The following is a 13371-nucleotide window of genomic DNA, read 5'->3' on the forward strand; positions in this document are numbered from 1 at the left end:
CACACATGATGTAAGAAGCCAGTATATATTTTATATTTTCCTGTTTGCCATGCTTCTGTGCAGGTCTGACTCTGTAATGTTGATGGATGTTACGTACAAACAAAGTTGGGTTTGTGTTGAAGGGAATGTGGTGTTGATCAGGCAGGAAAATGAAAAATGCAACGGGAGCTGGCCTCAGGATGCAGGCTGTCTAATGCCCTCCCAGTGCGAGGTAAAGCCCATCCTGACTTGTTTTGTGGAGAATTTGTAGCTCAAGGCTTACATAAGCCCCGTTAACAACCACTTCTATTTCTCTCTCCTTTTGTTGTGTCATGTTTTCTTTGTCTTTTTACATGTGCTACAAGACTGATCTCCACATTCATTATAGTCTTTATTGTTATTATTTGTTCATATGGGGATTGAACTGATCGAGGATGAAACTACAAGTCTTACATGGATAGTTTTGTATTCATAACTTTGAAAGCCATCACAGCTGTGTGCCATGCTGTGTGTTATTGGAGCGTATTCTGGTTCATAAATCTCTGAATTCAAATAATGATAGAGCGAATCAGCATAACACTAAAATAATAGCTCTGTTTTCAAGTCCCACAGGACAAACAACTAAAATATGAGATGATGTTCTGTATAACTCTAAAGTTTTACTTTCAACAAAGTATCTCTGACGGAATTGTTGCGAACAATATAAGCAATAAAAGATAATAGTTTCACACAAAAAGCTGCTTCAGTTGTAAGTGGATTTGTTTATCTTCATATTCTTTAAAGAGCAGCATTTGATGTTTTCTGGGCCGATTAGACGGAGCGCTGGATGAGACTCCAGGATATCATCTCTGTGTATTTGTGTTATATTTCCATCCTTTAAAAAAATAATGAAAACTGCATATTTTGAAAAAATGTACAACCACATTACACTTGCCTAAAAAATACTGAATTTAAAAAGCGTAAAAACAGCCATCAACGATCAGTCAAGATGAAGCTGAATACTGTGAAGCTCATTGGATAAATATTGAACGATGTCTAAAGGAATGAGTTCAAGTTCATACTGTGCGGCCATTGCTGGTACAGCTTTCTTTCTTTTTTTTCTTTTTTTTAATTTGCTTTTTATTGACATTCAATAAATTATGATTCAGTAAATATATGTAGTCATTCATATGAATTTCCCTTTTTTAGTAATAAGTGAACATAAATAAATGAGCATAAATGATCAGATTGTTGTGGGAGGCCTGTTAGGGTTGGTTCACCGTCATGGTTGAAAAGTGCATGAGGGCTGTTAACACAGTTACATGTTAAAACTCAGTGTCAATATCTTCATGTTTTGTGTGTGAAAACATGCATGTTTCAGCCTCTAAAGCTGCTGCTGCTGCTTTGTGGAACCTGCTTTGAGGCGATTACTCAGATCAACATGCTGAACAAAAGATCAATTTAACAGAAATGGTGACATTTTAGGACAGCTGCCAAGTTTTTGTTGTTTTTTTTTGTTGTTGTTGTTGTTGTTGTTGCCGGATATCCAAAAAGAGGCCATGGAAGCTGTGCGGTCACCAGAAGTTCAGTTCTGCACTGTAGTCGCTGCAGAGCCTCAAGCAATGTCACAACCATGTAGCTTCACGCACGTGAGCAACCTGACCGCTCTGTAGCTCTTATATTGTTTTATTTTATCTGCTCGGGACGCCAGTCCATCAGTTTTCCAGATACCTGCTGTTCAGAACTGCTGAAAATGGAAAGTATAACCTTCATCGTCTCATCTTTTAATTGCAGTAGTTTTTAGTTTTGGGCTTCCACGTGTCTCTTCCCATCGTGCTCGTGTTTATGGATGCGTCATTCAAAACATCAAGAACATCAATTATCTTTCGACTCGAGTGGCTTCACTCAGCCTGCGTCCGCCTTCCTCAGGGGAAATACGAAACCAACCTAAATAGGATTGAGTTTTTGATTGTCTTGTGCTGCAAACAGTGTATCATAGTTGTTTCCAACAAGAGGTGTAATTTTATTTAAAGTTATGTGGGGATAAAAGCAGCACAGCAGCCACAGAATCATGATGTGACAAGGGCGTGACATTCATTTCCTGGATTTAAAGGTTAAACTGCAGTGAAGATGAAAACTGCTGATGGGAAAAATGGTTTAAGTGGCTTCCATAAGCAGTCGGAAGTTAATCCAGTAGTAATAAATCAAACCAATCTGGAATAAGCCTGCGTTTTGTCTTTTAATAACTGTAGATGGCCTTCTGTCTTTTATGCATCATCAGTCAGTTTAGTTGTGGTTTATTCATGCGGATATGGCGGATATGACTATCAGATCGGGCGCGTGTCCATAAAGACGGACTGTTCCAGCCGAGCGAAGGTAAATTTGAATTATTTATGATTTCTGACTGTAGCTGTTGGACAGTAGATGGTCCCTGTTGTCTGCGTTTCCCAGCCTTTCATCTGCTATTTAGATTTATGGCCGTAGTGTTTAGTTTCCCGTCCTCCTTTTCGTTCCTTGAGTTGCATCTCTCTGTGCTGCACAGTGTGTCCTCTGTTTCTGTTTATACTTCAGAGAAGGCTGTTAGTGAGGTTTAATTAAATTGCTACCTCTGTTTTTGTTAAGGGGAATCTAATCGGCTGAAGCTTCAGTAGCTCTGTCTTCCTATGGCTCCGTGTTTCAGTCCAGTTTCTGAGAAATGTGTTCATCTCAGCAGTAATTCACGTCTGCATGAAATATGCACTTTAATGCCTTTTTTTTTAATTAAGTACATCCGTCCATCCATGCTCTTTAATTTTTACTCTCCTCACTTTCGTTTGCTTTTTTTTCTCTCTTGATTGCACATTTCTTCTTTCTTGTGCAGAAGAACTGTCCACTACAGCTGTGATGTACATGTACAGTCACAGAACTTCAGAATGACTGCATTTTTTTTTTTTTTTTTTGTTAGACCGTTTTCAAAAGGCTGCATTTTCATGTTAATAGACGCCCAAAATGCACTGAAAGTTTTCCTTTTCCAAATGAGGCCTGAAAGTGAAACACTCTTCGGCTTTGGCTGTGAGGCCGCCACACCGACACCGACTGCCACCGTGTGTGACGGGCTGAACGCTGCCACGCCGTGAGATGACTGCAGTCACGCTAAATGTCATCCAGCCAATTAAAGGCTCCTCTTGAGGAGCTCATTCATTCTGAAGTATAGCCTCCAGTTGGCTCTGAAAGCGACGCGTGGAATGTGGGTATGTGTCTCCCTCACTGCCGAGACGAGATGTTTCACCAGTAACCTGGAAACACCCTCGTCTCCTGGAAGATGATGCCCCAGTGAGATTTGAATTCCAGTTTCTGCATGATTGAAAATCAACGAAGATGAGATCACTTCAGTACATAGTGCAAGTTCTGCATCTGATTGACATTTTAGCATATTAACAGCATAATTTCTTACTGTTTTTTTTTTTTTACTGTTCTGAAGAAGCATGCCTTTCATAAATGACCAAGTTTTGATGGGATTCCAGGTTCATGGTTGATTTTCCTTGAGTTTTGCAGCAGGATTCCACACCCTTGCGTAACATATTTTACCGGATACTGTACCATGTGGCTTTCTTTTCTTTTCCTCCGTGAAGATGTCGCTGACGCAGTTCTCCTTCAGTTTGAATTTCAGAAGTGACGCAGATTCACTGATGAACCTTGAAAATCTTCTGCACGATGAGGACCGAAGTACGTGACAATAATCCCTCCTTTTCTCCTCCAGATGAGGGTTACTACCAAAGCGGGAGGTTTCAGTTCGAAATAGATGTCCCTGAAGCCTATAACATGGTGGTGAGTGTTCCCGTCATCTCCTTCGTCTTGGTCTGAGTTGTCCAGGTGTGTGTCCTGTTTTGTGTCGATGTGTGCTCCTCTGCCTTTGTCCCTCCTCTGTTTGCACTTGTTGCTCATGCTTTATCTCCCTGTGCCAGTGTGTTCTCTGTGTGCATCTCCTTTTTATCTGTTTTGTTTCTTTCCACCATATACACACACACACACACACACACACACACACACACACACACACACCCACACCCACACCCCTCTGTTCGCGAGGGGGTTGAACACAATTGAGCGATCAATCAGTTTTGACTGAGAAAGGCTGACGATTTTAATTGTAATGCAAGCAGGAAAGTCATATCAGTATTATGCTTTTATGGCTTTATTAAAAAGAAAGTGTTACATGCAAAAGTAATGGTTGACAAAACAATTTAAAACAATTTACAACAGTTTAAAAACGACCCAATGTGCTTTTTCACTATTAAAAAAAAAAAAATCAGTTTACGATGACAAAATCAAACATAGCCACACCTTCACCATAGTCGTGCATGCGCAGCCATCATAGACGACACCTCCACCGGGCCGTCCACACCGGGAGAGGTCAAAGGCCAGGACCGCCACACCCCCCACACCCCCACCTCCACTTGATATCCAGAAAACGCGAAATGAGCCAAAAGATTTCTTAGGAGGAATCATCATTCGTTTGATAGAAACACCCTTAACTCCGACTCTCTACTTAATGTTTTAACTGTTTTTCAGAAGCACTAAAGCAACTCCTATGACTAGCATTTTTTTCTCATTAGATCATTTTATTGCCTTATTATCAGTTTTTGTGAGAAGTTCCCTGCACTTGAAGCTAATGGTGCTTTCCTAAACAGAGACCCCAGAGAAGACATTTAACTGGTAGAGATGAATCAAGTGGCAGCAAAGTATGTTGCTCGCCTGTAATCTGTATATAGTGGCAATTTGCTCGTAAAAATATGAGTATCATGAAGCCTTTTCCTCCTCCTTGGAAGTAGAGCAGCAGCGTTGGATCATCAGGTCTTCTGCAGTCAGGGTGAGAAATGAGCCGTCATGACTTGATGACTGGTTCTTGTTCTCTTGTCAACACATAACGTCATTAGAAGCCAAAGTGAGGCAGATGATGAGGTAGCTTTTGTGGAATGGAGCAGCTGAAACATGAAACACTCGATGGAAAGTTTGATGGAGGAGCAGGGTTTTCAAGGCGTTTTGCAGTTTGTCATAAACACAGACGGGCGGCAGATGTTGAGCCTCCTCTCTGTTGTTTTATTCTTCTAATTGAACTCCTGTCAGCCAGATGAAGAATGCCAAAACATTCGTCAGTGATATCAACACCAAGCATTGCATTCAAGTTCTTTCAGAGTTTTTTTTTTTTATTATTATAATTATTGACGACTTCAATGTGGTGCTTTGATACCAGATGAAGTTTTACTCCTGTTAAGATCCACTGATCTTGAAGACACCATGCCTGTTATGATAATGTTGGGGATTTCTTCAAATGTTCATCCGTTTTCATTTGCTGCTACATCGACTTTTCTTACAAAATTTTAACGTTGTTCTTCCCTTCAGATAAATCCATTTTCTCTTCTCTGGACGACTAGATATTCATCTCCATGTTCTTCTTTATTCATGCTTTTTTCTTTGGAGATAATCATTTCCTGCTGTTCTTTTTCTGCCACTCCCCAGCCTCCTAAAGTGAAATGTCTGACCAGAATATGGCATCCTAATATCACAGAAAATGGAGAGATCTGTTTGAGGTAACGCCGTCTTTATGTCTTCTTTCCCCTGTAGCTCATGCAGTGCACAAGGAGCAGAGGAATAAACTTATCAAATGTCTTCAAACTTTGCATTTTTTTTCTTTTTTTTTTTTTTTCTGCAGCTTACTGCGGGAACACTCTATCGACGGCACTGGCTGGGCCCCCACTAGGACATTAAAGGTAAAACAACTGTCTATTAAGCTGAATGTGCTTTGATGAAGACAGATCAGTAGTGTAAGAGCCGTGCAGGCGTATGATTTCAAACACACTCAGTTCATTCTAACCAGATGTCCTAAGTGTCCTTAGTGGCCTTAATAATGACGCACACTGTTGAACTCTTAGTCCGGACAAATATTCTAGAACACAAAGAACGTGACCGTGTCTCCCCTCGACGTCCGTCAGTGGAGATGCAGGAAATGCAGCTCAGACTCTGGCAAACACAAGTCTCTGAGCGAGCCACATGAGGTAAATGTCACAATACGAGAGGCCTCCCTGGTGCTTATAAAAGGTTGCCTCAACTCTTTTTTTCCCAAGCTGTGAAGTAGTAGTTTATTGAAGTTTAAAAGCAAGGGCACCTTTTCCATCTCCATTCACCAATAACAGCAGGCGTGGCAGAAGCTGTGGTGTGAAAGCTAATGTAGCTGCAGGTGAAAGCGTCATACTGTTCCTTTCAATCACCGCTCCGCTTTTATAACGATGGAAATATGCTAATGAACGCGTGTGACGTGCCGGACAGTCTTCAGGAAATCCTCTTTAAGGATTGAGCTTCATACAAAGAGAGTTGGTGAAGTTATTGTGGGGATTTGTCTTATCTTCAGCAGAACTTCTGGATTATTGGCAACCCGTCTCACTCTGCCTTATTTGGGACTTTGCTGTGATCTGCAGTTCCCTGCAGGCACTTTTCTTACCCAGTCATTATTTTTGTGAATTAACGGTGTCATGATCCCTGATTTTTTTTCTCTTGATTTAAGAATTCCCAAAAAGTTCTGCCTTGGAAGCCTTTTTTAGTGACTCCAGGTGCTGTTGTCATGTTAAAGGACTCCTAAAAGGAAATCAAATTTTTTCATTTTTACAAAAAAAAAGCTTTGTTTGGATGCATTAAAAAGTTTAAAATTGAAAGTATGTTTTATTTTAATGGCACATTGCTCAGAAAGCCCCTCAGCTTTGGTCATGTGTCGCTCCGGTTTCATAATCGCTCTTTCCGTGCGTCTTGTCCTTGAACTCGATACTCAGGAGGCGCTGCGAGAAAAGCAGCTTTGCATACAGTATGCGTGCATATATTTGAATCTGTGTTTATCATAGCAGCAATAACCTGGAAGCCCAGCCAGGTTTAAAACAACAACAACGAAAAAAAAAAATCAATTCCCACTGTTAAAGCTTTCAGGCAGAAGAACAACTTTTTAAAGCTGTTTTATCATCTCACTGTGAAATTTGAGACACAGCCATCAAACTTAGAGGATTGAGGTTAAGTCCAGCGAAAGTACTCATGAAAAGTACGAAAGTCCTTCATCACTAAAGCTACATTTTAAAATAAATGTCTTTGTCTCATTTAAATTATTTACAGCCAGTTGTTCAAGTGCCTCAAATTTTCACTTGACAGAAGAATCTAAGAAACGGTTTTGTCATTTGCTGAAAGGTGAAACTAAACAGGCAATTGTTGTGGCCAGGGGGTGTTGCAGTTTTTTGCTTCCGTGACTTATTTTCAGGTTTTTTTTAGATTCTCGGTTAATATGAAGAGGGATGACAAATAATGCTACTGTTGAAACACAAAGTTTGTCACCTGCGTTTAGTGAAAGTTACCATGCAAAGAGAGCAGCAAGACTTCTGATATGTAAACACATATTCAGACGATGCACTCTAATTACACTTTAAAAAACTTATTTTAACTTCATCTTATTTCTCTTCATGAACTCTGGTTTTGATCGCTTTTATTCTACTGTGACAAAAACATATAATCAGAACAAATTACAACTTTTGAAAACAAGACTTGGCTCGATTTTCAATCCTTCATATAATCAGGTGTCGGTTTGGGAGAAAGATCTACCGTCTCTGTGCTTCCTCTCTTCTGCTGAGTTGTCTTTGTCATGAGAGAATTAAATCTATCTCCATCTCACTGATTAAAGCTATTTCAACAGCAAAGCAGACAAAACAAATCAGGAAATGCATTTCAAATTCCAAGTGAAATGGACCTACTGAGTGAAACTTTAAGACCAAAGCAGATTGTTGCTGTCAGAAATATACATTTCTCCTTTGTGTGGCCGCAGTCTGCGGCTGTTTACCTGAAGGTAGGTGTGGATGCGGTCATACGTGCCGGAGCGGTTGAGCTCGGGTTCATGTGCGTTGGCAAGTGTCACTGTGAGCGCACAGAAACCTGCGAGGGGAAAAGTATAAAAGCTGCGAGTCAGACAGGATGGTGTAGAGTGGGTTGATGCTGTCCCTGCTCACCGGTCGCCACTCTTCTCTACTTAAACCCACACATCGCTACATGTAATGGCTTCACGCTGGAAACTTTGCACTGTGTCTATTTGCAGAACACAGAAATATATTCCGAACTCAGCAGAATGCCAAAAGGAGAAGTGTTCAGTTTTACTTATTAAACCAGCAGTTCTAAAGACGGCACCTCCACGGTCTAACAGCCATTTTTATAACTTTTTTTTCCATATTATTTTCCGCCTGCTCTCGTGCAAGTAGACGTCATTTTCAAAATGTTTCCATGTAAATGTGAAACTTTGTGGGGGGGGGAAGAAAACTTAAATGGTCAGAAATTCTCTTTAAGTAGTCTAATCTTAATGACACCTGGGAAAAGTCTTTTAATTTACCAGTCTTTTGATGAATACATTCCAGTTTTCCACATTGCCACACAACCACCCTGTTTACGTTGTCATTCCTTCCACACCGCTCAGAGAACATGAGCGTTGAGGACGCAGTAAAGCCATAACAGGCAGTCCTGCATTGCTGGCTGCCTTCTTCCCTCAAAGTGGAAAGCCGTTTGCGTTCAACAACCGTGCTGCTGGAAAGTGCGATGTAATTATGGAAATGACAGGACGTATGTTCGCGGACTGATAGAAAGTTAATTGAACGGAAACCCTGAAAGCTATAAATTGAAATTGTCTGTCATCATAGCAAATGGCGTTCGTCTCCAGCAGCCTTTTGTGAAGTCAGGCGTTGCGTTTTTATTATTTCTTTTTTTGTCGTGTACTGCTGAATTCTTGTCATTTTGCGTGTGGTCTTGATTGAGTAAGTACAGAGTGGCTGATGACAGTCCAACGCTTCAGCAGCACGGCGTATTTATGATGCGGCTGCTTCTGCGCTTCCGTCCTGTATCCTGTAACCACAGCTCCCATGTTGCTGTGCTGCGGAAGAGAGAACGAAGAATATGAAATTGCTTTATATATGTTGTTGATTCATGTGTTATCGATTTATCTCATGGGGATTGTGGGAGAAATGCATTTATCCTTAAAGGTTATTGCAATGGGAATTATTTACTCAGCGCTTTCATTCCCATCTGGGGACTTTGAGCCGGAAAGGTCACGCTCACACTCCGGGAATTTAATTGACAATGAAGCGTGTGAACTTTGGATCATCTTTCTAACCACACTTCCATCCACATGTCATTCATCCATGTGCTCACCTTCCTTCTTCTTGCCTTCTGTTGGAAAATGCCGAATAGTACCTGGAGAAACCTTTGTAGGTTCTGATAAATCGCCACACAGAAAGACCCTCAGCCTGGATGTTGGGAGTTGTTGCCAGTCGCTTCCAGTTCAGTGTTAACATTAAGAATAATTTCCTCACATTAATTTAAAGCTTTCTTTACTGTGTAACTTCTGTTATGGTAAATTGATCACAGAACTTCATCTCATTTTCAGTGCTTTATATGGTAGTCTCAAAAAAAGTTTGTATTTTAAACCAAGAAAATATGTAAATTATACATTAGTATTATGGTTTTGCCCTCTTCAATCGCCTGTATGATAATAAATCTTCTTTTCTGTTTTCGTAGGATGTGGTATGGGGATTGAACTCCTTGTTTACTGTAAGTATGACTTGTTTGTGCTTGATTAAAAGACTCCTGTTGGAAATCCAACCGGCCTGCTTCCCCTTTGAGCTACAAGCTTTTTCTCCTTCACTGCTGAAGCTCATCATCACATGTACCGTAGGTTGTGTTAATGACATTTAGTGTAAACACAGATCAGATTAAACAACCTTATTCATCCACACAACTGTTGAGAACACTGTGGTTTGTGATTGAGGAACATGATCCGTCTCATTAAGAGGAACACTTTCAGGCCTTCGGGAAATACAAAGCGCCATAAATAAGATTACGCATTACTCTGTGGACGGGCAAACGCCAATCAGGCTGATTGTCAGAGATTCATGAGAAAATGCTTCAGGAAAGAAAGAAACTTCACAGCTAAATTAGTTGTGTGCCTGTGAATCTATTACCATGCTTAACACCCAGTTGCAAATTAGAATTCAACAAGAAACTAATCATCTTGTTCTGCGAAGAAAGCTTGTGAAAGTGCAGGTGGGATCCTCAGACCGTCATTCGTTGGAACTGGAACAGAAGCAATCACAACGCGGCCCAAGCTGTCTCTTTCATTCAGTTTGTGCAGGCTTTGCAAAATGCAGTGCCACACACATTTATTACCGATTCCATTTTCCACGTGTCTTGTCCTCGGGTCAGCCCGGTGTTTCATGATGATAATGATGATGGTAATCTACACAGAGACACAGCGGTGCCCTAAATCTCACCGCTTAATCAGAACCAGCCTCGCAGGCCATCCTGCTCTTTATCTCTCTAATAACACTCCCTTTCTTGTGTCTCTGTGCGTGTGTGTGTGTGTGTGTGTGTGTGCTTCTCTGAGGCTACCCAGTAATTATACCCTTTTGTTTGTGACGGTTCAGAATCCGGGGTGACTTTGTGGACAGCAAATAGTGTTAAAATGGGTTGGATTTCCCGCAACAGCTTTTTTTAATTAACAACATTTGACCCAGAGAAGCGCCGAGCCTCTTGGAAGTGCCGTCTCGAAAATGGCTAAATATTTGAGCTCCTTCAGCCGTGAACAATTAATTCCTGACGCCGCTTTCGCTCTGTGAGGCTTTCCTCTCTGGCCTGCTTCCATCCTTAATACCCTCTCTGTCTTCACGACTCCCGCAGGACCTGTTGAACTTCGATGACCCGCTGAACATCGACGCAGCAGAGCATCATCTGAGAGACAAGGTGAGGCGATGGGATCTTTTCCTCTGTCATTTCAAATCCACATGGTTTCATTGTAATCATCACGCTGTCTATTCTCATCCTGTTTGCTTTACGTTTGAATGAAACGCGGCCGTGATGCGGAAGCTCCAGTTTTCCGGTGCAGCGTTCAGTGCTACTCTGCGGCTCTTCGTGCTTTTGTTGGTGGGGGTATGTGGTGATATCAGGGGATTCAATCCGGTGTACAGGGCTGACAGGAGCCTGAGGAGGGAGGTAATCTTCATGTCGTTAGATTCCAGAAACTGATGCATGCGGGATGTATTTTAACTACCATAGTAGCTTCAGTAGCTTCTTTCCTGACAGCTTTACTGACAGTTTAACAACATTATTTTATTTTATGGCCATTCAGCATTTATGCACACATCATGGAGGTTCTAGTACTGTTCTCCTTCGTTGTTTTCCTCCACATGCAGAGGATGAGCTCGTCACCGATCGCCACCAATATCGGGTTTAGAGAAAATACCGTCTTATTTTTTTTTCTCCCAACTTTCTTTATTGATTTTAACAAGTACGACATACAATAATAGCAGTTATAAAATTGCAAGAACTCAAGTATAATTGTATGTCTTTAAACTCCCTGACCCCGACCCCGGAACGTACCCACACCCAGGTCTAGACTCACAAAGACAACATGTACACCTTAAAAAAAAAAAAAAGGCACGCAGAACACACACTCTTACTTACACATAAAAAGTAATACATTTGTTATAATTTAATCTGGCTCAGGAAGAATAGTTAGGATATCAACTAACAATAGAAACGAATGCCAAGTTTTCTTAAATTTATAAATGGAACCTTTTAGAGAAAATCTAAGTCTTTCTAACTTTAAGTTGAATAGTACATCCTTCATCCAATGATCATGAGATGGAGGGTGGGGAAGTTTCCACTCAAGCAGAATTAATCTACGAGCCAACAAAGTTGTAAAGGCCAAAGCCTGTTTGAGGGGGGCAGATACATTTACATCTGGAGATATGCCAAAAATAGCTGTTGGCGGATTCGGAGGAATGGCTTGACCATATGCTCAGCTAAGTGTATTGAAACTGTCATACCAAAATGTCTTCAGTTTAGGGCAAGCCCAAAACATGTGAGTATGATTAATACCGACTTATTTTTGAGTTTCAGCTCTTGGTTTGAGAGTTTTAAGAGTGAAAATACAAAAACATTCCCCTCTCAATTACAAGGAATTCAGATCCTCTCCTCTTCTTGAAAGGTTTGACTTGAACAATGCTAAAATATTGAGGGGTTTAAAGTGGATGCTTGGCCTCTTGGATTGTAATGACACTCGGATATGTAGATGATGTTGTCTTGATAATTCCTTTCTATTCAAATATTTTAGTTTATTTAACACACCTACTTTTGCCTATTTATAGAGACTCCATAACACCTGTCAAGCCTTTATTCTGCACTCTGGTTTGTTAAAATATTACAGTGAAGCGAAATGCAACAGGCCATTTGAAATAAAAGCAATGTGCAGCTGAGTTGCTGCTCTTTCTGGTTTTCTTCAATATCTCCAAATCTAATTTGAAGCAGGCAAGGCCTTTTATTGCTCTTTGGATGATGGCACCATACCTGGGATTTTCCTTCAGGTTTGCCATTGATCTCCAATTAAGTGACAGTAGATTATCATCTGAACAATGGCTCGGCTGTGGCTCAGTTGGCAGAGAGTTGATTCAAAACGCTGCCTCACCTTTCGTCTTTGAGCTTCACCCTGAACCCTGTTCCTTCATGTGCAGAGCCTGTCTCCTGTGGTGAATGTGATTGGCCATCTAAGGCCTATTGAGACGGCGCTAAAAAGTGCTTCAGAGTCCATTTAACTTGATATCCCTGAGTCATTGCCTTGTGTGCCTTATAACTCACATCTTCATCTTTGCACGGGGCAGTGTCAGGAGCGTCGGGGAAAAGACGCCGAGTGTTTGGAGTGCAGTAATTTCCTCCTCGGATTGACAGACGATCCCCGCAGGCAGCCGGCTGACCACGGAAGTAATTATGAACCCGAGTCCAGGGAAGCTGAAAGCCTTTTTCAGAGCAGCGTCGACCTTTGACTTTTTGCACATACCCTCCTCCCATGATGCATTGCAGTGTACCCAACAGTGCGTGATAATGGTTAACCTTGTAACCCCATTAGATACACTCGACGTGTGTTTGTGTGAGCTTGAATTGCTGGATTATGAGCAGAGAAACGGTTGCAAGGATGGATGACCTCTGTGCATCAGTAAAGAGACATCAGGGAGTCATTCATGATGTAAACATAAAGAATTCTTCTTTTGTTTGCCAGGAATGCAGTTTAATTGCTTTGTAATTACATAACGTATGTAAAGGGACCTAACTCAGAGTAATAATCTACTAAAATTGCCTTTTGTCTGTTTTTAGTTAGATGATACAACATAATAAAAATCTAAGTTTTTTTTGTTGTTTTTTTTTTTTTTTTTTTTTTTTACCGGTGGCTTCATGGCTATGTTAGTGAGAGCCAGTATTAGAAACACATTAATCCCCTGCAGTGGAAGGCACGAGCTTGTTGACACAGCCAGACAAGAGCACTCAATATGAATTAAGGAGGTCTGCATGGAGAACCTCTCCTCGAGGAGAAGT

General features: G+C 41.0%; 1 protein-coding gene across 1 annotated transcript in view; it reads left to right on the top strand.

Moving 5' to 3' along the window:
* The window catches only part of ube2f (ubiquitin-conjugating enzyme E2F (putative)), a 43368-nt gene that overhangs the window by 10811 nt on the left and 19186 nt on the right, over positions 1–13371 (top strand). Inside the window, exons 5-9 of the mRNA XM_030112561.1 lie at positions 3698–3765; positions 5458–5528; positions 5651–5708; positions 9526–9558; positions 10684–10746. Coding sequence (XP_029968421.1) covers positions 3698–3765; positions 5458–5528; positions 5651–5708; positions 9526–9558; positions 10684–10746 — 293 coding nt within the window. The remainder of the gene's footprint in view (positions 1–3697; positions 3766–5457; positions 5529–5650; positions 5709–9525; positions 9559–10683; positions 10747–13371) is intronic.

The sequence above is a fragment of the Salarias fasciatus genome, chromosome 16 (assembly GCF_902148845.1).
Source record: "Salarias fasciatus chromosome 16, fSalaFa1.1, whole genome shotgun sequence".
Classification (NCBI taxonomy): Eukaryota; Metazoa; Chordata; class Actinopteri; order Blenniiformes; family Blenniidae; genus Salarias; species Salarias fasciatus.